General features: G+C 39.3%; 1 protein-coding gene across 3 annotated transcripts in view; it reads left to right on the forward strand.

Moving 5' to 3' along the window:
• The first annotated feature begins 2,864 nt into the window (after nt 1-2,864).
• kank3 (KN motif and ankyrin repeat domains 3) overlaps nt 2,865-24,961 on the forward strand; it is a 28,575-nt gene continuing 6,478 nt past the window's right edge. For 2 of the 3 annotated variants that reach the window (XM_058638381.1, XM_058638379.1), the window contains exons 1-8: nt 2,865-3,002; nt 19,696-19,768; nt 21,132-21,218; nt 21,486-23,285; nt 23,380-23,482; nt 23,670-23,909; nt 24,035-24,125; nt 24,362-24,581. In XM_058638381.1, coding sequence (XP_058494364.1) covers nt 21,182-21,218; nt 21,486-23,285; nt 23,380-23,482; nt 23,670-23,909; nt 24,035-24,125; nt 24,362-24,581 — 2,491 coding nt within the window. In that variant the 5' untranslated portion in view covers nt 2,865-3,002; nt 19,696-19,768; nt 21,132-21,181. The remainder of the gene's footprint in view (nt 3,003-19,695; nt 19,769-21,131; nt 21,219-21,485; nt 23,286-23,379; nt 23,483-23,669; nt 23,910-24,034; nt 24,126-24,361; nt 24,582-24,961) is intronic. The other variant, XM_058638380.1, reaches the window with a different exon arrangement.

Genomic DNA, 24,961 nt, shown 5'->3' on the forward strand with positions numbered 1-24,961 from the left:
CAATGCAAGCTCTAGTTTGAAAATCTAAATCTAGTCAATCATTGTTTTTTTTCTGAATCTTGGTGTATTATTTCACCTTAGTTTGAAACAAAGCAAAACCAGTAAAATAACTCAAAGATGCAAGCCGCATTAATTAGGCTCTTCCACAATTGTGTGACATGACACTGATCTCACACAAAACATCACATTTTTATTTTAGATTTTGTTTGCATGAAAACATGCTGTTGTATGCTGTAAGAATGTCTTGAGGATTTGAGCAAGCACATCTTAAGCGGTTCCTTTTAACGCAAAATAAAGATTTGAACATTCAAAATGTATACCAAAGCATATAAAATTATATATATATGTATATATATATACATTAGAGCATCAATTTAACACATTTGTAAGACTTTTTAGAATGTGTCTCTTGACGTGTGCAAATAAGACAAGTTAAAGATTTAAAAGTAAAAAGGTAAAGACAATAAAGTACTCTGCAGTGATTCATTCACTCATTCACTAATACACAGATTTTTTAATTTAATCCTAGTCCTGCTGTGGTGACAGTAACAAACAATGACAAACAATGACAGTGTGAGTGCTGATATTATCAAGATTCAAAGTGTTTATTGTCATATGCACAGTAAAGAAACACATTTCCCTGTACAATGAAATTCTTACTTTGCTGTCCACTCAAAAATACCAGCAGAAAGTAAAAAAAGAAATAGTATTAAAAAATAGTATATAAATAAACATATAAAGAAAAATAATAAATATTTAAATATATATATATATATATATATGTGTGTGTATATACATAAAAATATATGTAGATCAAATCTGCCTTTTCACAATGAAATTCAACAGGTCTTGTGTCTGCTGGTAGAAATGTCCTGACATGAATTTCAACTTTGGAGACAATGGCGCCCCCAGGTGCTTTGAGTCAGATAATGCAGTTTTATTATGGTATATAAATTAAAGCTTGAACTATTTGTTTCTATATTAACATGTACTTTATCTCTAACACACAAAGCTGGCGAACACTGAGCGGCCCCAGTCCTCCATGTTTCCTCCACAATATTTAACTCTACAAATTTAAACAAACTTGAATTTCTTATAAATTCAAGTTTGTTTAATATAAACATGACCGAGAAGGATCCCTGTCTCAAAATATAGTTGGATTGTTGTGGTTTATAGGAAGTGGTTATGATTTTCGTGTTATAATAGTCAATAAAAACGTAATTATCAAGTACAATTAAATCAAGAAAACATTAAATTAGCTCTCTTTATTAATATTTAATATTTGATTTTCAATTGTTCTAGCTGTAAAATAACAGGGAATAAAGCAGGGCCGTTCAGTTTATTTATATAGCACATTTAAAACTTAAAATAAAGTTAAAATACATACACAATAAAGAACACACATGTAAACACTGTGACTCAATTTAGGCTAAAGTATCTTTGAAATAAAACCTATGAGCACTGATTGATTTTAATATAACAAATGTGTTATTAAGACTTTATACTTTGCTTTGAAATATATACAGATTAAATGTGTGAGGTCCATGAATTATTATCTCATAATCTGGAGTAAAATGGATTATAGAGTCTTTGTAGTCACTTTGGCGCCATATGAAATGACGGGTAAAAGTCCCGCCCCCCTGTTGTCGTCACCCAGAGGCTCACGATCTTGTTCGTCATTGGTGGATTGAGATGTCTCTCATTGATTCCTTTAAACTTGACTCAGTGGCAAAGTCTCGGCAGCTCAGTCAACTGCAACACATTCAACCAAGACGTTACTGTAACAGGCAAGACTGTGCTGTCACAATAAAAGCACAATAAAAGGACATACACTTTAAATTTTAATCCAACAAAACTGAAACATCTAATTAGTCTTCTAGTTTGTTTTGTGCGTTTGACTTTAAATACCTTAATGTATTGTTACCGTGGTTGACAAAAAATCTTATTCATATTGTTGTGAAACAGAAAAAGTAGAGGTTATTGAAAGATTGGAGAAACTATAAATAATTAAATTTAAGACACACACAACTGGTTTTAAATGTGGCCATGATTAGTATCATGAAGTAATTTATACGCATGTCTACAGGAAACAAGGTGAGAGAAGTTTCCTCTAATAAAGCCACTGTAAAAAGTGACAAAATGATTGTGAGAGTGTCTATTTTGGAAAGTAAATCCCATCAGGACACAGTGAAGCAGAGACCAAATAAAATGCAATTTTGACACTGAAGACAAATGTAAATGGAGATAGACATACGATATACACAGAGACAAAAAACAATAACAAACTAATCAAACGCAGCTACAAAAAGGACCTCACAAGTACCTGAAAAGATTTATTTTCTTTGTTCTTTGTTCCCTTTGGGCTTTACAAAACATTAGTAAAAAATAATAAATTGTACATTTTCTTTTATAAAACAGAAGCAGGAAATGACAGCTAACATATTGCTGTTTACCGAAACAACTTACGAACAAAAAATGAACACAGCAATGAAAATAATTAAAAGAAAAAGAAAATATCATAATTAAATATATTGAAATAAACAAACATACATACTACTTCCACCACCACCACCACTACTACTACTACTACTAGATTTTTAAAATAATTTTAATAAAAAAAATATATGAAATTCCAAGCATGCTCGTGACTTGAAACCCAAATAAGTGATTTAAAAAAAGGTGAATCAAATGAAGCTAAAATTACTGAAAGGTCTGAGTATCTATCATCACGCGTTACATGAAGTTGTTGACGAAAATGGAGAAAAACACACTGAATTATAAACGTTTTAATGTGCCTCACGTGGGACACGTGGCAGTTTTATTTTGAAATCAGCAAACCGGTAATGGTGTTTCAAATGTCGAGTCTCTTGACACTGGTGGTCCGGTCAGTCACTAGGGTGGGATTTTTTTTTTTTCTTCTTTCCTTCTCCTCCCAAACTTTGTCTACCTCCTCCCAAAGTCATGACAAGTCTCAGTGTGACTGAACGAAGAGAAGCCACAAGGTAAGAACAAACAGCCCGAGGGACACACACACACACACACACACACACACGACACTGACACGCATCGATTAGTGGATTAGTGCCTGACTGATCGACTGTCTACGCAAACTTCCGAACGATGTATGGTCCTTGTGCTGTGAGTGCAGCTTATGGTGATAATAAGTGATGTTATTGTCTGACAAATACATACACATTTACGTTATTCTGAGTAGTGACTGTAGAAAAGTTAATATCTTTTTCTAGTACGTTCAGTATTTTTATTTATTTATTTATTCATTTTTACTGTAGTTTTTGCTTTATAGTGTTTTTAATGTCTGTTTGTTGTTGACACAAGGTATTTTCTTAATCTTATTTGTCACAGTAATCTTCATCTCTTCGTTGTACTTAACTCCCCATTTTCCACTGTTATTTAACGTGACTGTCCTGAAACTGGTGTTTTCGGTGCGACAGAGAACAGACATGTAGTCAAATATATAATCCCAGATTGTAATTTCTCCCAGGAGATGGAAAATATTGTGCTTTGTGATTATTTGCTCCTCCATTGAAAGTCCTGACAGAGCCACACATTCTTAATAATCGTCTCAAATCTCATGATATTTGGAAAAAAACAAAACAAAACGTGTTTCTTGATTGATATTGATTTTGCTGTCAGATGTTTGTTTGTTGTGAGATCTGTAGCACATTCACAAGAATGCTTTTATGTTGTCAGACACGGTTGTGGGTGAGGCTGTTACAGAACCTTGGACGGAAATCCCCCCAAACACTGTTGTCAGAAGTGTTTATTATTACACGGAACATCGTCACAGTTTTCCCGAGCATCTGTGGATGTTTAGATGTACTGACACTAGTCTGATGACCAAGATCTTTAGCAAAGGCCACGTCTAAGGCTGGCCCAAGTATGAGAAATGGTATTCATAATGAGAATTAAATATTAAGTTTAGCGCTGATGTGAAAGTTGAAGACAGCTGTCCGTAAACTACAACATTTGTTAAAGAGAAAAATGTTTCACAAATCCGAGGCAAGTCAGTTAATAGTAATTGTTTTTGTTTTTTTGTTGTTGTTTGAGAAAAACAGTGTAGAATAAGCATAATACTGATGATTTGATCAAGGTTAGAATGAAGAGAACATTGAAACTGAGTGATGTTGTTTGACAGTTTTGGAGAATCTTAAGTGTTGACAGCTTGTTGGTTCTGTCAATGAAATTGAGGCAAATATCAGGCTAAAAGCCAGAGATACAACCTGCTGTAAGAGAAGCAAACACTCTACCAATCCTCAATTTCACATTTTTGGATACATACATTGGTACATTGTCCCTGAGATTGACGTTGTTATAGCACAGAGTTAGGAGTGTAGTTACAGTTCAGTTTTTTTTCTTTTGCTGTAGCTTTGATCTTCCCACAACAACCTTAATAGTTGCTTGACCTTGCCTAAACTTTAATCATAGTTTATTTCCCTAACCACCATCTTTCCCCAAACCTTCAGTACAACATACTGTAGTGTTCCTGCACAGATATCGTGGAAGAGCAATCATTTAAAAAAAAAATATTGGTTTTGAAGGCCACAACAGTTAGGTGGGGTTTTGCTGTATCACCCAACATCAACATTCAGCCTTTTGATGGTGTGTTTTCTCAGCTAAACTGGAAGGTTCATAACAATAATAATAATAAAAAAAAAATGAGACTTCACTTTTGATCATCACTGCAGTTTAATGAGCCGAGTCGTGCTAGAACTGTTTAGTGGAAAATCCCAGCAAATAAAGAGCAGGTCACACTAAATACTGGACACTTTACTCTGTTGAGCCTGTTTTTTTCCCCGTGTTTTCTGGACGTGTTCCAATAAAGTGATTGAGAAATATAGAGCGGTCATGATAGCGTTGCTAAAACGACCGGTGATGCCCCTGAGTAAGAGAATAATTCAGGGGATAAATTGATTATTGTGTTGAAATTATCACGTTAAATCGGTTTTAAAGCTCTTAATAGTTTTCCTCAGCTTCCCCCAGGGGAAACTGTATTTTTGCAACAGGACCCCGGGGTTTGACTTACTGCAGTCGCCTCAAAAATAGATGCTCAGTATGAGGTGAGCGGGGGTTACAGTGACACTCCTGTCACGGTCTGGATGTTTCCTCTCTGCAACTTCCCAGAACAGTGTTGGTGCTCGTACAGTTTTTTTTTCTTTTTTTCTTCTCTGACAGACACACTCCTTTCCTTTCACACCTTGTTTACACTTTGGAGCTGATTGAGAGTTTATTAAATTACATCTGAATTAGATTTAGGTCTGCGCATATGCTCATGAGTTCCCCGGCTTAATAAAATACATGCTGCCGTATTTTTAGAGCTATTACAAGTGCATTTAAATTTAGCCCCACAAGACTGCGAGTTACTCCATGTGCTGCAGTGACATGATGCAGCCGGCAAAAGAAAAAACAAAAAACAAGAAATAACTGCTGGACTTGCATTAGGTGCACAGATACAGAAGTGCTAGACTCTAGTCCTAAAGGTAAAGTGTGAGACATTTTCTAGGGTTTATTGCCATGAATTGAATGTTTTACCCATATGTATGCTTACATAAGTGTATATTTGCTTTAAAATAAAAATAGTTTGGTTTGCATAGCCTTTAGGCAAACGTTTTGCTGTGCAGAGGCCGCCATTTTGCACCACCATTTATTTTTTATTTTTTACAGCAGCCCAAAAGGACAAACCAGCCAGTGCCTGCATTTTGAAGCAGAGGTTTACTACACAAAAAAGAAGCAAAGCAACATCCTTTCTGATATGCAAAGGCCACCGTAGTTTTATAGTAGTCCTTTTCCACTATGGTCCCGCTCGCCTCGGCACGGCACGGCACGGCACGGTTTAGGTTGCATCTCCACTACAAAAAAAGTTCCTACTCAACGAGTCATCACTGCACGTGAAACTGCGGTGACTTCGTTTTACACGCGACACACACACACACACACACACACACACACACACACACACACACACACACACACACACACACACACACACACACACACACACACACACACACACACACACAAACTAGTGACTTGTAAAGCAGTTGTTTTCAGTGTAACTGAATCAAATCACTAGAATCAGTTAATTAAAAATATTTATTCAGTACTTCCTCCATGACCAGAGCCCAGACTGAAATCCAGCGGCAGGGTTTGTGATGCCGGTCGCGATCAACAGTGCTGTCACTAAATACACCAGCCCTCTGTTAAATATTGAGATTTTAGACATTTCCCTGGCAGTTATTGGAGATGAACCCACGTTTTTAGGATTGCTAAGTCTTCGTGACTTGAAACTTACATGAAACCAATCTACATTTCAGCACTGTTCAGCTTGATTCATCTGTCGGACGTCTCCGGAGCAGTCCATGGACTGAAATACAGCGGCAGGGTTTACATCTATAATGATTTGTGTCCGTCCATGTGTTTGCAGATGTTAGGTTGCAGTGGCAGCCGTTTGCTCTTTCCATATATTCTTTGTCATCCATTTGTTGCAGACAAATACCTGCAGTATCATCTGAGTTTGTGGTTTGCTTTGGACACTCAACTGTACTTTTGTTGCTTTCTCTACTGTTCCACATGACTCTTGTGTAGGTGATTTCATCACATTTGATGTGAAAGCAGCATGAGTTTAGCTGAGGTTTGTGTTGTTTTGAATTTTATTTTTCCTCCTTAGCTACAGCCCTGCTATTTTCCACTGGTCAAAACAAAACCTACTAACAGCTGCTCACATCTTGCTTTTGTCTGCAGCTGGAATGGATGCAATCAGTATTCACTCCAGGGTCAAATCACTCTGCAAATGACATGACTTTTATTGCATCTGGCACTGATTGTCAGTAATGTGAACCTCACACCCCGTGAGCACGGGCATTTCATCTTCCACGACTCTATTTTGGCAAATGAGCGTTCGCAGTTTGCGCTGGCCTGCACCTTGTCCTTCGTGACATTATGACACACAACTTTCAAGCAGCGATCAAAAGTCACTCAGTTTGAAAGAGGGGCACAAGTGAAAGATACAAAGATATACCATATCTAAAATAGACACAGTATAAGTTTCATTGCTGTAGTTAAAACAGATCTGTTGCACAGTGTGCTAATATAAGAGGCCTTGTTTAACATTTGATATAATTTTTATACTATTTAATGCTTAAATAAACAGTGATTGTCTAACACACCTTTCAGTTAAGTTAACTTTTCAGTAAAAGAAAATAATAATAAAAAAATTTGGTTGCCAGTGGCTGCGGAGGCGTCGTTCAAAAACACAGCCGTCAAGTTGAACACTTTTTGCTCCTTGTTGTGCGTCAGCTCGCTTGGAACCTCGCCAGAGCAGGTATTAAACCTCTCATGACCATCGTGATAATCAGGCCGTCTGGATTTATTTTGATTTTATGGCTGTAGAATTGTCAGAAAATGTTCAATGAGTGAGTGTTTCTGTTCCTTTTCCCAAGATAACTTTCATTTATTCAACCGTTTAGGAAATACGGTACTGAGAAGCTGACGTCTAACACGCTGGTGAATCATTACGTATGACAAGTATATGGGCGCAAAACTCTATTTCTCTGCTTTCCGGTATCCATCCATCCATCTTCTACAACTCTATCCTCCACATGAGGATTACGGGGGGTGGGATCTGTGCCAATCTCAGCTGACAACAGGCGAAAGGTGGAGACATACCCCGGACAGCTCGCCAGTCCATATTTTTGGAATTTGATGGCAATCAGACCTCCATACTGATGAGGTCAAAACCAATGTGCATCAAGTGAGTCAGTCCCAAGGAAAACACCCAACATCTGTTGTGTTGCTGTCAGATGAAGATGTTTCCCAAGCTCGAAGCTAATAATGAAAGTGAGTCAATGCACAATAGACTCTGAGAGTGACGATACCTCTTTTGTTGAGATGTTGGAGGGGCAAACGGGATTTTTACTGGTTGCAGTCTGCAATTAATGTAGAATGTTAAACATGCTAATTCAGCACTGAATGTATATCAAGGAGGTTTGTTTACATTTTCAAGCAGTTCTTTCTCTGTGGCATCAATTCATTTTAAGTGTTAAGCCTCTGGGAAACTTGATAGCACAGGGCCTTCATCGTAATTAGCATGCATTCAGGCTTTGAAAGTGAAACTGAACTCTTTTCCTGATTGGAGTGGCTTCCCAAACTGCCAATGAAAGGAGAAGATCTTTGGAGGTTTAGCTCATGCTTGAGAGCGTTTCTACATGCAGCTGTTGTTTTCCGAGGGAGATGAACACTGGCCTTGATAATGATTTGTCTGGGTTTGTCAGTTTGTGTAGAAGAAAACTTGTACAAGCTCAATAGGAAGTACACAGACATCACAATACAAGGCAGCTGTCCACGTCAAAGTAAGACAAAGGTAGTTGTGGATGATTATGAGATGGTACTGCAGGCAGAACAAGTTCTAGATAAATAAGCATACTACCATGCTTATTTTATCATCAGGCCATTCGTCTTGCCTTTTAAATAAATTCAATCAGTCCTTTTGATATTACACCATTCTGTCATGGTAGTGTCATACAGTCACATTGCACCTCAACAAGATTAGTGTGGAAAAAAACAACAATGGTTTAATTGTTTGGTAAGTGTGTGATATTGCACTTAAAATAAAGAAGAGGGTTCTAAGAATGTTAGTGATTTGAGATAAAGCGACTGAAATTGTCGTTAAGTCACATGACACTTTACACAAGTAAATTGTGGCACTTGTTGCGATTGTTTTATCATTTATTTTATGTATTCACTTATTAGATATTTGATATTTGAGAGAATACAAAGAAACTGATGTTACTGCTATAAAGCTGACAATGGTTAGGATGTGGTGGAACAATGCAAACCACAGCAAATCTTCTTTGTACATACCACAAACTGGCCCACCAGTATTTCAGCCGTTGAAGATGTTTTCTGACAGTGTCTCCACTTTGCTGCAGACACGCCCTTAATACTGTCTTTGGGACACTTGAGTAAATATATCAGCAAAAAGCAGCTTATTTTTGTTAATGAAATTACCGTTTGTTGAGTGTCCCATTTCGAAAGGGTAGATTTTAACCAATACCTCATGTAACCTCATTAGTTTTTGAGTAATCCTGCTAAAAGACAACACCTAAAACACAATGTTTTCAGTTATGATGTATCTTTACTTTAGTGACAAATAACAGGAATGAGCTAAATGTAATGGAAGATGAACTAATTATCTCTCTGAATGAGATATAAGATACAGTATAAGTAGGCTCTGGTCTGCTTATTACACGTACTGACCTTTTTAAACTGAGTGGACGCAACTTAATAAATAGATTATTAGTAGTGACAACATTTATTTATTTAATTTAATTTATTAATGGGCATTTCAGTTACTGGACAACCTTATCATTTGATCCAAACCAAATTACAAGTGACATACTCAGCTTGAAGTTAAGTGTCTTACTGAGGGACAATGTCCATGTTAATTGAAGTACTGTAGTCAAACTCTCTGTGCACCAACACCTGGGTGAGAAAACACCAAAGAAACCAAATGCTGCAACATCTGGTAAACTTCTGTACCAGGCACAAACACTAAAACTTCTTCTTAGTGATAAACTGGTAAAGTGGCAGACAGACAAGTGCTGAAATCAACAGATTCCTACTCTGCCTAACCCAACTTTTTCTTTTTCTTTTTCTTTGTCCAAAAGAACCAAACCACAATTACTTTTGGAAACCGTTACTGCGTGCCACTGTGGTGCCAGTTCATTTTTGGAACAAACAATGAAAGTTTTGTGCTTGTATTGAGACTTTGTGTGTTGCTGTCTTGAAAATGTGCGTATGGTTTCTGCTTATGAATCTGATGCCTGAGAAAAGACTCGTAAGGGGCGAAGTGAGTGCGAGGCCTTGAACTCCTGTTTCCTTCTTCAAAACTGGGGCCTGTTTTCCCAAAAGCAGGCAGCACAGAGATCACCTCTGTTCACTGGCTCATAATGGAACAAATGTTGTGTTTAGTCCTGAAATGCCTGTGGAAAAGCACCCCTGCCCTATGAAGTCACAGAGGAAGCCATGTTCTGTTCCCAGTGCAGCTAAAGACTCTTTATTTCTCTTTCTCTACTTTGCATGTTCTTTCAACTTTTCCTCTTGTGTTGAGTTTAATTGTATGTACAGTGTATCAGTCACTCTGTGAAGTGTATCTTGGCGCAATAATTGATCATGAAAATGATAGTCAACTAATACCTCCTTCCTACTGTAAAGAAAACAGGTTTTTTATCATCTTTGGCTCCTAATGGCATCAGTGGTTCCCACTAAAGATCTGAGTAAACATGTTAATTTCTTTCCTCATCTCATGCAACGCTACACATCACTTTAGTTTTCTGGCAGTTGAAATGGTTGTTAGCCTAGCCATTATTCATGAATGTTTTTACCATATGTTATTTTTTTCCATCTTGGGACTGCACTTCAATTTATTATTTCATCAATCAGATCAGTTGTATGATTGATTGAGAGTGTAACTAAGTGCTGTTCATACACATTTAACACAGACATCATGGACAATGCTATTTGCAAATACAACCCTTTATCTTCAAAACACATTTGTTTTCCAACATAAATCTGAAGCCAAGGCGGTGGTAACAGCGTCTGCAAAACACAGCCTCATGTTCAGAGCGGCCAACTGAATGTTTGAGGGGAACCGAGGCTTTACAAACGTTTCACAAAACAGAACAATAGCGGAGAATGAATATGAATTCAAAAGCTACTACCAAAAAACACAAAACTTTCAAGTACTTAAAGACATTTACCGTTAAGTGTATTGTATTTCAATTTTGTAATGTACTCATTTTATCAATTTGTCATTTATTACAAAGCCATTACTTAACACTAACTATGTGTACAAAGGGTGCTTTAAGACCTAGAGTAAAAGCACCGTTCGAAAATCATGGAACTATAAAAACGAAGATGCAAAACTGGCAGTTTCGTTAATAATCTCAAGCTTTAATTAAGGCAACAATACACTGGACAAAAGTCAAACTTGATGAAAACATTCTCCTGACCATCGACCTTGTCAGGGAAGTTCCGTAATACCTGACACTGAACTGCGTCTCTCTGAGATCACAGCAAGAAAAAGCTGCCTAATTATGATGGGCTAACTAATTTGGGGCATTATAGAAAACTGAATTAGAGCCCACAAACATGGATTTTCCACAGGAGCAGCCGAGTGATGATGGTTTGTTCTCGGGAGACATTTTCAAGGTGTTTCAAAGATGTGTACATATCTTCTGCCTTGTCATTAACCCTGTGCTTCTTCATCAAAGAGACACTGAACTGGTATAATTTCTAACACTGGCGCAAGTAACACGACGACAGACAAGCTTTAAAATTGTACTTGGCAGAAAACAGCAGAGGCTGACATCTGGTCTTGTTCTGTAGTTATGTGAATCAAACATCTGGAGGCTCCAGTTGCTACTGTTGTGATGTTGACAAATGGGTCACAGTCTTCTCCTCGACACAAATCTGCAGAGCAGATAAGTGGGTCAGCTTCACAAACGTTGACATGCTTGAAACTTGTTCCCTTTTGTTATTTGCTTGGCTAGGAAACGAAAAGAGCAGATGTGATCGAAAGAAAAAGGAAATGAACAGTCATTTTTCAGTTGAAATTCTGGTTGAGGCAAAAAAGGCTTCATGAGACAAAATACAAACCTTTATTCTAATTCTACTAAGGTGGGGTTTGTCATCTTGGGCAAATAAACCAGGTCAACTAAGTGCATTTGGTTCGAAAATGCAACCTGACATCAGAGCTGGAAACTGGCTACTTGGATGAATACTTAATTTATGAGCATTTCTTTGTTCCAGGGAGGGACGGCCAGCCAGCAGACATGGGACTGCCTCAGTCTCAGTTTACTGGATGCTGCTGCTGGGATGCAAAATGTGCAGTTTAAATCTTTTTGGGCTGTAAAATGATGCCAGCGTCATTGTTTCCACAAGTCAGGTTGTGTGGTTTTCCATGTTTACAGGATGAACAACAGTGATGCAGTTTCCCCAACAAATGTTCACTGATGGTTTTTACTTTCTTCATCCTTGTAGAGAATCCATACAAAAATACCATCTCAGCATTTTCTGTCTCGGTGATACTGATTTCATGGCTTTGTGGAGGTTGAACGAGCAGCTTCAGGTCTCCTTGTATTTCTTCATGCACTGTCATACTGTGTGATGGATAAGTCTTGTTGGTTGTGGAGCTGCGTGAGTTCTTCATTTCATTTTCAGTGTCACGTCGTCATCAGTCTCATAAAAGAAACCCCTGCTCTGACTCTTCACCTTTCACCGTTAGTAGTACTTTCTGCAAACACAGAAACTAACAATACAGAAGAGATGATACACTTTTTATACATGTCATTGTGGATGCAGATTCGTGCTGACATGGAGCTGAAACACTTTTTTGTTTTCATCTGTAAATGCTGTACTCAAATGAAAACGTAGTAATATGGATGTAGCCTCCGTTTCTAGTTAGGAAATGCTGTCTAATGGTGAGATGAAGTGGCGGAAATATTGAAGTACACTGGTACAGAATTGGCCTGAACAACAGGGAAGGATTATTTTGCAGGGTAACAAACAGTACACACTGAGGGTAAGGGAACTTTATGGGGACAGAGCTTAGAAATACATTTAGAAATGTTCTGAGGGACTTCTGCACTCCACCATGCTGCCACCTTGTGGTAATATATACTACTAATGAGGTGCAACAATAATAAGTGCTGCTGCCTGCAATCACTAGTAAAACATTGTTCAGTTTTGTATTTAAAAAAAATATTTTTATTCATTATCACAGATTCCCCTGTAAAATAGTTACATATACTGTATATAAGCTTATATTGCAACCCACTGGTTTCCTGCTTTAAACTGAATTCCAATTGGTACGACCATATGATCATGGTTCCTGAAACCATGTCCTGTTTCAGAAACCTGATCAAGTCTCTTCATCAAGAAGACACTGATAGACACATAAACCTAGATATATATAAAATGTGGAAGCAGTGTTTTGGTTTGCAGGGTAAAGCTAATCAGGAAGCGAGGATATGTTAAATGGCCACTAGGGGGGGGAACTCTCTTGGTTGCAGTAAACATTTTCCTGAGGAGTTAAAGGTCTCATTCGCTAGTTTAAGGTCTTTTAAATCTTTTAAATTTTGAAAAGGATGTTCCTGTTTAGTGGAAAAAAGGCGATAAATTAGGGCATATATGAGTGTGTTGCAGGTCACGCGTCTGAACTTTCAACATCAATATGAAGCCGGTCAGGTCGTAGGTCTGGGCGCTTCAAAACGTGTCTTTCTGAAGATCAGATTCACGGATGACGTCACAACCAGTTTTTGGATAGGACTTATGACCTATGTGACATAAAAACAAAGAGTTTATGTTTTGGCTAATTTTCTGCCATGTTCATCATCATCATCATCATCATCATCATCATCACCACGTTATGTGGTCAGACTAAAATTAAGACTATGAAGGCACTGGTAGTGATTTACTGACCACTGCAGTAATGCTGATAATAAACTGATTCGCAGCTCTTATTTTCCTTGTCCGGTGATCAAATTAAGAAGCGAAACGAACTATCACAAGACTCGACTTCGTTGCGTCAGATAATAGTTAGTCGAGAAACTGTGAAACTGCGATGTGGTTGGGTTGAGGACACGTCGCCCTGCAGTAATCAAATAAACTATAATATTATTATAATCATGTGTTCAAGTGGATAAGTAACCGTGTTTTTCATATTTCATGCATTGGAGGAATTTAAGTGGATTTATTCACATCATGTGTGTTCACCAATCGCATTCAGTCATCAAACAACTCCTCGATTGTATTAAATATCCGGGATCGGGGCGATTTGACAGCAGCAGGGTTTTCCTGTAAAAGTTGTCACTGCATGTCAGCCTCCATGTTCTGTGGTTTCTCTTTGTTTTCCATTCATAGCTTTGAGCCTTTAACTAGACACTGCCTGCTCATCTTGAAACTGTCCAAGTGCTGGACGTTCTCCAGTAGGTTTGTCGAATTCACTTTGTCACATTTTGTGACATGACGGGGGGGGGGACGGCGAGGCCTCACTAAACTTTCTTTCGAAAAAAACGTTGCCACAAAGAGGCACAATGCCTCATTGTGGAAGCTGAATGTGCCTGATTGTGTTCGCTGGAGAATCTGGAAGGAAGAAGGAGGGGAAGCAGGACACATGTGATGTTTGAAGTCAACCTGATTGTGATTAAGGCAAAAATTAAATCTATTTTTCCCCACACAGTTAGTAGGATGCAGTTGGCTGTAGCGGGGTGGCAATTTGTGTATATGATGATGAGATTAGAGGGAGATGGTGTGGGGTGATCATGTGTATCATGATGTTACTGAATGTGTGAGCTTTATCGCACACAAACCCTCTTAACCTTGAACCTGATGCATCATGTGACCTCTGTGCTAAAGTGTGTGTACATGCCTGTATGTGTGTGTCTGTTGGTCACTAGTTTTATTTGTTCAGCTTTCAGTTTTTTGCTTGTCTTCTCTCCAGTGTTTTCATGCTGCCTTCAGGAAGCAGCTTTCAGGATGGCCTGATGGGTTTCCTGGCAGGACCCCCCCCCCCCCCCCCACCTTTTCTATTGGGAGACAATGGGGGGTCTCCCAAAGGGCATGTATGTGTGTGTGTGGTGATAAGGGGGATTTATTGGGGGAGTAGTATGCTTCCCCTCAGGAAACTGCAGATTTATCCCAGTAGCAGCGAGGCCCTCCTGTGTCTGTGCATGTGTACACTTGAATTTTGCGTCGATTAGACCAAAATGTTCTCAGACATGAAAGAAACATTTTCTTTGTCTCCAAGACTAATGAGGTTTTGGCAAGTGGACGTCTGTATTCCAACAATGGTTAGGACCAAAATACGTTTTTTTTTTCATTTCATTATTTATTCTGTACACTAAAAAATAATATCAGCCAATTTGGTTTTATATTGTTTTTATCTTGTGTTTTGTATGTTTGTTGTTTTATTCAAAAATGTCTATCACGCTGAATCAAAAATATTAGTATAATAATAGTACTATGACATGATTACATTCACTGATTTGCCCAATAAGATTTGAACAGTTGAAGAAAAATATTGGTAACAGTTTAACTGAGGCCTGGGAATTAAAACAGGGAAGGTTGTGTGTGTATGTGGACATGCTGTGAATGACTGTAGGAGGTCTGGGTTTGTTTCTGTTTCTGTGTGTCCAGTTTTCTGAATGGGCTTTTTTCTCATGTAAAGTGGTCAGAAAGTTGTTGACAGTGTGAGAGGATGTCAACTTTCACACTGCCCGTTTCTCCTTCTCTGGTTTGTTTGTCTTCTTGTGAAAAGGGTGGTGTTGGGAATGAGCTCACGGTTTCAAAACAAGGCTCCATGGAGTGGGACAACTCCTTGTCCTCGTCGTTTCTAATATCACATCATTGACTCCGCTCTGTGATTCCAGCGTGCTCGTCAAATGTTCCTACTGAAGGGAAGAAAAACTGAATCAATGACCAGTTATTCTGTTTGATATCTTTAGGGAAATACTTTTGGTCACTGAAATTCCATTCCTGATTAGTTCTAACTCCACAGGTCTTAGTCAAGCTCATTAAATCTTAGATGACAAAGAAAACATATATGAACAATACAATGTACTTACTGTATGCTATAGCAAGTACCAAACCAGTATTTAAATATTGTGTATAAAGTAATCTCAGATGACCCAAAGATTGGATTCCCTGCGTTCAGTTTTCTCTACCACTATCATCTTTAGTTCATCTTTAGTCTAATTTACATCATTTTTTGCATTTGATTCCTTTCCAGTAAAGCTTTGTTCATTTCTCAGAACAGGGAACACAGTGACGATACATCTAACAGGGCAGGAAACACGAGAGTTGTGTGTGCGTCAAAAGTCCTGATTAGCCACACCCACGGTTCCATTATCACCAGGACTGTTGTGTTATAAAGACACATCAAAGTTCACTTCCACGCTTAAATAAGTGTGTCCAAAAGGGTCGATTAATTAGTGGTTTTTCTTGTAGTCACAATTACCTCTGAACTATTACCATTATTAATACAAAACAAAAATAGGGACGACAGCTACTCCTATAATTCACTGCATTTGACAAGTTAGCAAACATGACTTATCACATGGAGAGCCTCATATTGTAGTGCAGTCATTTTACCGATTTTTAATTCTTCAGAGACATCACAACCACAATGGAATTTATTTCTAATGTTAAATGAAATGTATGTGAAGAGAAGTATAAACGCACAGTCAGTGGTTATATGTTGTTTTTAAACCACATGCCATGAAAATACATAATTGAATAATAATATAATGATAAACTTTAACTTAACTTTTATAAAAAAATAAACTTTTATATAGTCCTTTTCTTACCAATGTTACAAAGTGCTTAACATTCAGAATCAAGTAGGCTAAATTAAACCAAACAAGCTGCTGATTAAAAGTACATTAAGACTTTTTTTTTTTATGACACTGCTCTGGTTTAATCTGCCATCAGGTTGTTGATAACTGCTCTGAGTAGCCTCCCACTTTCCAACGTTTAGGGACCAAGTTCAAAGAACTATGATCGTTCCTGTGCAGTGTGGACACATGCGCAAAAAAGGGTATTTTCCCCAACATTTCTATAGAGGTACAAAAAAGGACCTCTGCTGCAAAAGCCCCTATTATGAAACACTCCAGTTTGTGAACGTGTGTTTGTATGAGTGAGTGAGACATTCAGCTGGTCGGGACTTGGGGTGTAGAGAGAAGGAATGCGGTGTCTCACTTCAGTCTGTAATTTGCTGCCTGTCATCAAATCAGAGAGAAAAACAGCGGCTTTTGAGAGGATCTCTGTGTGTGTGTGTGTGTGTGTGTGTGTGTGTGTTACTTCTTTAGAAACTTTTCTGGCTTAAACACTGACCTTGTCAGCACCAGTAGTCCTCATGGAGTCCTAATGAGGCCAAACCTTATGTCTGTGGCACTATTTAAGTTTAGGGCTAATATTTGAATTGTGGTTATTTAAAGGTTAGAGTTAGGCCTTAAGTGGTATGTTTAAGGTTCGGAATAACACTTAGTTTATCTGTGTGTGTGTGTGTGTGTGGAGAGTGAGAGATGAGAGTCATATGAGGAGAGGAGAAATGACAGTCATGTGATGAGAGGGGAGGAAATGTGGAGGGGAGCTGATGAAGACAAAAGGAAAGAGAAGTGAAGAGTTGAAGAAAGAGGAATGAAAGAGAATGGTGTTGGCAGGAGAAGAAGAGCAGAGCAGGGTGTGTGTGTGTGTGTGTGTGTGGGGGGGGGGGGATCGATGTGCTGTCAGTTACTGTTGGTTTACCAGTTAACTGAGTATGATTACATTTTCTCTTTTTTATACCGTGTGTCTCTTGCATTTGTATTGTTTCTTTAACACTGTTGCTGACCACAGACAAAGTGAATTTATGATGCCATTTTAATGAAATAATGCTGTAGATACCATCAGTCTAGAGCGGATAAACCAGAAATCCATCACTGAGAACAGTCAGCATACTTCCCATACCATGAACTTTGAAGAACAGGAGGCTTTGCTGTGAGACAGTGCCCTCTGTTTCCAGTGTTGTTGTGTAGTACTGTCTGTATACTGAAACGCACATCCTGTCTTATTAAATGTGGAATGTGGCATTTAGTACCGCCTTTACAAATGGTGCCAAAATTCAGTTTCATAAAAGACAGAAAAATGAATAGTGGGGGGAAAAAAAGCTGACTCTGTGACTGCGGTTCTGTCTGTTGACACCCAGGTGGCCGTATCAACACTGGAGAACTAGATAAGGTTTTTTTATTTTTTGTTTGCTTCGTAAAACGTAAAAGATGCTGTTTATTGTTAACCGACATTGAGAAACAAAGAAAGCAGAACAGAACAGAACTTTTCCAATAATAAAAAAGGGCTGAAACTGATTAGCAAAACAGTTGGTGATTAGATTATCAGTTATTGACCATTAAGAGTTCTCTTCCCAGGAACACAGGTTTTTTAGAATATAATTTCTTCTGTTTTTTCATAACATGTTGTGACTGTGAAAAATCTGCCTTAAATTCTGTAACTTGTTCTGCTGAAACCTCAAATTGAAAGGATTTCCTGCAGGTTTTCTTTGGATATTATGTTAACAAAGTAAGTATGGCTAGTGGGGTCACAGTGACCTTGGTCTATGACCAGCAACAAATTTTAATCAGTTCTCACAGGAACATCTTTTCCTTATTTGAAGAAAATCAACCAATCTTGAGAAACAAGGATGGGACAGAAGGACAATCCCATGGCCTCTGGCTGTCACCAGGCACACAGGCATAAAAAGGCACATTTGTGTGTCTCTGTTTGATGGCACAGTGAAGGAGAAACAAGAGATGGGGTGAGAGAGAAGGGAATGATAAGCAGGAAAAGGTCTGGTCAAAGAGTCAAAGCACTGACATGGTATGAGGTGTATGCAATGAAAGTTTTCATCCTAACACTTTTGCCTTGGCGTCACCCCAACTTTACATAGTTAAAAAAAATATTTTAACTTCAACATCTCAACAACTGCATGTTTCCTGAAGTGCCCCATAAACACACTACCGGCGACCTGTGTGTGTGGTTATGAGCTCTGGTTTGCTTGTTTTCATACTAAAATTAAAACTCAAACTGCTCCTCTCTGATTTCGACCAATGTAAACCACTCTAGTCAGTTCACATCCTTAACGATAGTTGTGCCCTTGTGTGACCGCCTGGTGTGTGATTAGTCCAGATGCTGCTGCACCACGTTTACTGTGGTCTGACCTGAGGGAAGCTGCTGACACAAACACTGAGCAGCAACAGAGCAGCAACTGATAACAGCAGAGCAGGAACATTGTTTTCAGTTAGAGATGACTTCTTTTTTTTTTTTTTGCAAATTAATTAATTAATCAATTGTCCCTACCATCCCATAATATAATTTGTGCTAATTGGTATTCTGTCTGGCTGAATGCCTATGGTCTTTGACAATCATCTGTCTGTCAGCTGGAGACTGAGATGACAGATAATCTGAATGTGTGTGTGCGTCTGTGGGTTATCAGTAGTGAGTCAGTCATAAGGGCGACCAGCGTGTTGCAGCAGCATGTGTCACTGAAGGAATGTGCCTGAGGCTGCTGAAAATCTGTGCGAGAGTTAGGCACAGAATGAATGATTGCATGTATCTAGGGTATAAAGTGCATGTGTGTGTGTGGAGGAGGTGGGTTCAGGTTACTTTATCTGCGACTGTATATTTTCATGTTTCAAAGACTAAGTGGAGCGTTTTTGTGTAACATACACAGCTGTTAGGGCTGAACCAGAAGAAGTGCCATACATACATACGCACACACACACACACACACACTGGCTTTTTAACAACCCACAAAGACAAAAATCTCTATAATTTTCTTCGTAAAGTCACACACCTGTGATTGTGAAGTCTGTCGCAGTGCAGGTAGAGGTTCACCCCTACTGTCACACTTCACACTGATGTCTTCACATTGAGAGGACACACGATTTGGTGATGCTGGTTGAGATCCAGTAACTGCGAGGAACATGTAAAATGATGTATGTGTATCATTTTCATATTCAAACCGTTCTCTCCATCGCTTTTTGCATCTGTTAAACCACTTTATTTCAGTTCAGTCTCCCCCTCGATGCTGTTCTTGTGTTGTGTTTGCAGTGTTTTAAATGATCTCTTCCTCTGTCTCTCTTACAGGGCTACATGGAGCACTGAGGAGGGAACCGGCGTGAAATCCATCTGCATGAGTCCTTCACTGAGTAGCTGAGAGGTAACCTGAACAAAGCACAAGTTGTTTGCATTTTCGTTATTAATAATATTTCTTGTGATTGCAATACTCTAACCAAATGTCCCGTGGTTCATGCAGTGCTTCATTTTGTTGAAATCATGGTCTCTATGACTCTGTGGTTAAAAAAAAAATCATTCATACTTCAGCACAACAGATGTTTTCTTTTGACATTCTTGATGTGAGAGCACACGTGTTGTCATGGAGATCATATGGGGACATAATGCAATTTAAATGCCTCTTATTCAAGAGCATTTATTTTTCTCAGTAACTGGTTACTATTTACTTCAGTAACTGGTTACTATTTCCTTCATGCAAAGGTTTTCATCTCATGTCAGGGACACTTACTAACTGGTTGTTTTTTTTCCTGCTGTAGAGGAAGTGATTTTAGTTTCCTATTTGGAACAAGACAAAGTTATTAACAGGAGCATATTGCATAATGTTGTTAATGAAGCAGTCTTGAGGTGTAGGTTAATGACCAGCTCTTTGTTTTTGAATGTTTTTCTTGGATATTTCCTATGACTGTTATTTTTGCATTTAGTGTACACACACGCTCTTGAATGCACACATACACACACACTCATTCTTAGGAATGAATTATGTTTCACTCAACATCCATCAACACCTCTGAGGAGGAAAAGCAAACACATGATCCTTTTAACAAAACCTCTTTATCTCTGAAAGAAGGCAATTCACCTTCTTTTGAATTGAGTCATGGGTTGTCACAAGTGCTAACAGGCCACAAGAAAGCACACACACTTCTTCAGCCCGTTCTGCCTTTTGTAGCAAGTTAACAACTCCTGTTAAGATGCAATGAGAGGTGGAGCCACTTTCGAGGTTGTGTAAATCTGTCTCCTATTAACAAAATATGCTGATGTGGAGCACATGATGTTCATACTTTAAAAAAAAGTTATATGTCACCTAAAAGCCTGCATACTGTACATATCAAAATATGTATAAATATCAAAAGAGTTTTTATCCAATATTCCTATTAGATTTCAATCAAGTGCCATGCGATTCCTTCGATGCTCCAACCAGACTTGGATGGATTTGATGCATCTGTATGATACATACAGATGCATCAAATCCATTGAGGGAATGAGCCTGCATTCCTCAGCAACCGCCCCAGCATCAGCCATCAGTTTAAACATATGTCTTCATTCCAGAAATGTCTGTAAAAGCTGTCATGCCCTTTCACTGCTAATGGCTTCTCCAAGCAGGAATCAGTACAGTGTACGGACTCTCCCTTACAGCTCATTCAAATCAGAAATACGTAAATATGTGGGCAATTCTAGTTCTTTGAGAGCCATGTCATAACAATGTATTCCTGTCACTGTGTTTTCTAAAGCCAGGTGCTGATTCAAAGCTGTGCGTGCTAAGAAGTTCCAGTGCTGAAAAATGACTCAGTCGGTGCAAGTTAACCCAAAGCTGCCTGGTAGGAAACCATGAGAAGATTTCTCTCTTTCTGTATTTTCAATTTGTACCCCAACTTTTTACATGTATCTATTTTAAGCAATTAGTGGAGAAGATGACAACAATTTAGGAAACATACATGTAACAAACAAGCAAAGGAACAAAAAGCAATTTAAATGTGAAAATGTCTTATCGGTATTGCAAATACTTCAATGTTCAATAATCAGTTTTATTTATTAGTTGCCAATGGTTTCAGTGTTACCAAGAGATCTGTCTTCTTTCCCTTCAGAGTTGCGCTCTCCATTCATCTACCCCAGTCAGGAAGAGGCTGACCAGCCTGTGTCCTACTCTGTCCAAACACCATATGGTTTCCAGCTGGATCTGGACTTCCTCAAATATGTTGAAGAAATAGAGAGTGGGCACAATCTCCGTCGGGGACCTGTCAACTCCCGCCGCTTGGGCAGAGGGGTCAAACTCTCTCAGAGGAGTACAAGTGTGGGTGGGCGTACCAGTGGCTGGACCTCCACAGAGTCTCTTGCTTCACCGGGCAGTGAAGATGGGAGAGTACCTCCACCTCCACCACCACGCAACCGCCTTGGCTCAGCACCCTGTGAGGGACTTTCTGTCTCTCCTGTAACCCTCCTCACTGTCCCTCCACTGTCTGCTGGAGCCAAAGTGCCACCTCCTCCACCACAGCGCAACCCTAGAGTTGAACGGACTCTCCTGGAAACCAGCCGGCGACTACAGCAGGAACAAACCCACCAGCATCAGAATGGTGGGCGATTCCAGCTCGCAGATCCTCCCAAACAGCTCTTACCCTTCTCATCCACTCAGCCCCTACAGAGTAACTGGACTAAACCCAGTCCTCAGACCTCTGGACACAGCACACCAGCTGCTGGCAATTCAATGACACCGATCCCTCCCAGCCAGCTGCAGACAGTGAGAGAGCAGATGGCTACAGCTTTGAAGCAGCTTAAGGAGATGGAAGAGAGGGTAAAAGGTGTTCCTGCACTGGAGAAAGAGGTAGCCAAGCTCCGTGCTGAGAAAGACATGCTCTTGTTAGCCCTGCAAGAGAAGAAATTAGCCATGGAGGAGGCCCAGAAGAAGCATCAGTCTACAGAGTCATCTACCCAAACCCTGGAGACCCTTCAAACACAAAGTGACCACCGTATTCTCGGCCGTTCACCAAGCTCTCCAGGTCACAAAGGCCTTGGAAAATCTGGTGATCTGAAAAAGTTGTCAGAGAAATTTGAGGTTAAGGAAGAGAAACGTACAGAACCTTCATCAAAACTTTTAGTAAAGGCTCCAGAGAAAGTTTCAGTTATTGAAAAGAAATCAGTGGCTGCTGGGGATGACAAACCAATGGACTCTGTCATTTTCTACCACAGTCAGGGTGTGAAAGATGCTTCTGTTGGCACCAGAGTGAATGTTTGTGACAAATGCACAGGAACAGAGGCCCCTCTGCTTCTTGAGAAGGGGGAACAGGTCACAGTGCAGACAAAAAATGCTGAGGTTTGGGTCATGGAGTCACTGCTTGGACTGACTAGTGAGGCACAACGGGAGATTGACACCTTACAAGACACCATTAAATTCCAGCAGGAGACGATTGTGTCTCTAGAGGATCAGCTAAGTGTAGTTGATAAAGATCTTGGGACGCTGAGAGCCCAGATAGAAGAAAAAACCTGCAAAGTTAAGTTTGAGAGAGGGGTTCTTGCAAAACCAGAGACAGCAGATGCCCAGGTAGAAACTCTGGCCTCTGTGTTAAAGCATGTTGGAGTTTTATGCCAGCAAACGATGACTGATGCATGTGTAGGGGAGAATTTGATGGTAGATCAGATTGAAGAAGGGACCCAGACAGAGGCTTTACAGAAACCAGCAGAACCAGCTCCTGTAGCACTGGTCAGCACTGGGTGTCAATGGGAGAACTTGTTTGGAGAAAAGACTGAAGAGCAGAAAGTTGTAGTGCCAAAAAAGAGACAGTTGACGATTGCAGAGTACAAGGTTTCTCCAGAAGTAGAGGTGGTCAGCACAGCCAATAAGCAAGAAGAAAACCAAGGACATAAGACTGCACCCAGCAACTCCAAGACAGGTTTGGAACTACAGTAATTACTTACTGTTTACATTCCTTTGTGTGAGGCATGTGTTCCTATTGTTTGACTATTGGGCTTCCTTCATGGCAATAGGTATGCTGAAATCAATCATGAAGAGGAAGGATGGGAGTAACCCGGGCGAGAATCGCACCACTGGCAAGAAGAGCCTTCAGTTTGTTGGTATTCTAAATGGAGGGTGGGTAATATGAAACCTACATTTTTATTTTTTACCACAGCGACAGAAAGTCTAGAGGTTCAGAATGTAACTCTGTCCAGGTCACAGATTTGACAAGCAAGAAACAATAGCTTAGTTGTTTTTGGAAAGAGAAGATGGTTAAGTACACATGCAAGAATTCTTGTATGATGTTTGTTACACCTTCCAGGTATGAGTCAACTTCCAGTGAGGAAGAGGAAGAGGATGAGGACGAGGATGAGGAGGAAGAAGATGGGAGTTCCTCTGAAGAAAGTGGAGACGGCGAGTGCTTGGATAGCACAGAGGAGGATGAGGCAGCTCTTGAGGAAGAAACATCTGAGGAGGAGAGAAATGTCAACCTAGACGAGAGTGACACTGATGAGGAAACTCTGAGAACTGCAAGTTATTCACCTGATGCTGTGAAAGAGAAGTAGGCCATTATTTATGACTTGCGTGGCAAAGAGTCATTACCTTTTTTTAAGACAGACACAGACGCACTTAAGGCAGTGACATGTTTTAAGGTAAAACTCCGTACATTTGTGTTTTTTGTCACAGGTTTGAGCTGAGCTCAAAAATGCGTGAAGCTTGCCTCATTCTGAAGAATCACCTGAATGATGACAGTAAATCTCTGAAGAGTAAGGAAGTGGTGCGTTCCTGCATGCTTCTTCAAATAACTATCATTGTGCTTCCTTTACTTCACCACTGGAATAATGGAAAGTAAATGATAGCAATATAATGCCATAAATACTTAATGTTGAATTGATGATAGCTGTGTGACTATGTCTTATTGTTTAAATAATAATAATGAACACTTAGAACTTTGAGAAAAATGCTTAGAAACAAAAAAAAAATAAGATTACAACTTTGCAACCTCACCCTCAGCTCTCCAGCACCCACACTGTGCAGCTCGAGTGGTTTCGAATGTCCAGTGCAAAGATGGCTCAAACCTCACGGGTCTCTGACTACCTGATGGTGTTCTCTGAGGTGTCCTTGGTGCTGCTAGAACATGTAGTCAACATGATTGATGGCAACGGCAACACAGCTCTCCACTACAGTGTCTCCCACTCCAACTTTGGAGTGGTGGGACTGCTGCTAGACACAGGTCAGCGATGAAGAGTCTTCACACAAGAATCATATCATAGTACACAGAAATGGTCTTGACCAAAGTGCGTGACCAAAATCACGGATGGATTCATGAAACAACTGTTTCCATTAATTTGTGTATGTTTGGATCACAATCTGTTCGGATTTTAATTTATGGTAATAGAAAGGAAGTCATTTTATGGTATTTTAATACATTTGGAAAATGCATTAATAAATTACAGTTCAAAAAGTAGTATGAATTTTGATAAAACGTGTGTGTACTTACATATTCTAGTACAGTCAGGCCTACCAAGAGACTGTGGATGAACAGCCACATTTTGGACATTTCCATTGTCATATCAAAACCTCAACTTGTGTTGAGTTACATACTGTGAAAAA

This window comes from Solea solea, chromosome 9 (genome assembly GCF_958295425.1).
Source record: "Solea solea chromosome 9, fSolSol10.1, whole genome shotgun sequence".
NCBI lineage: Eukaryota > Metazoa > Chordata > Actinopteri > Pleuronectiformes > Soleidae > Solea > Solea solea.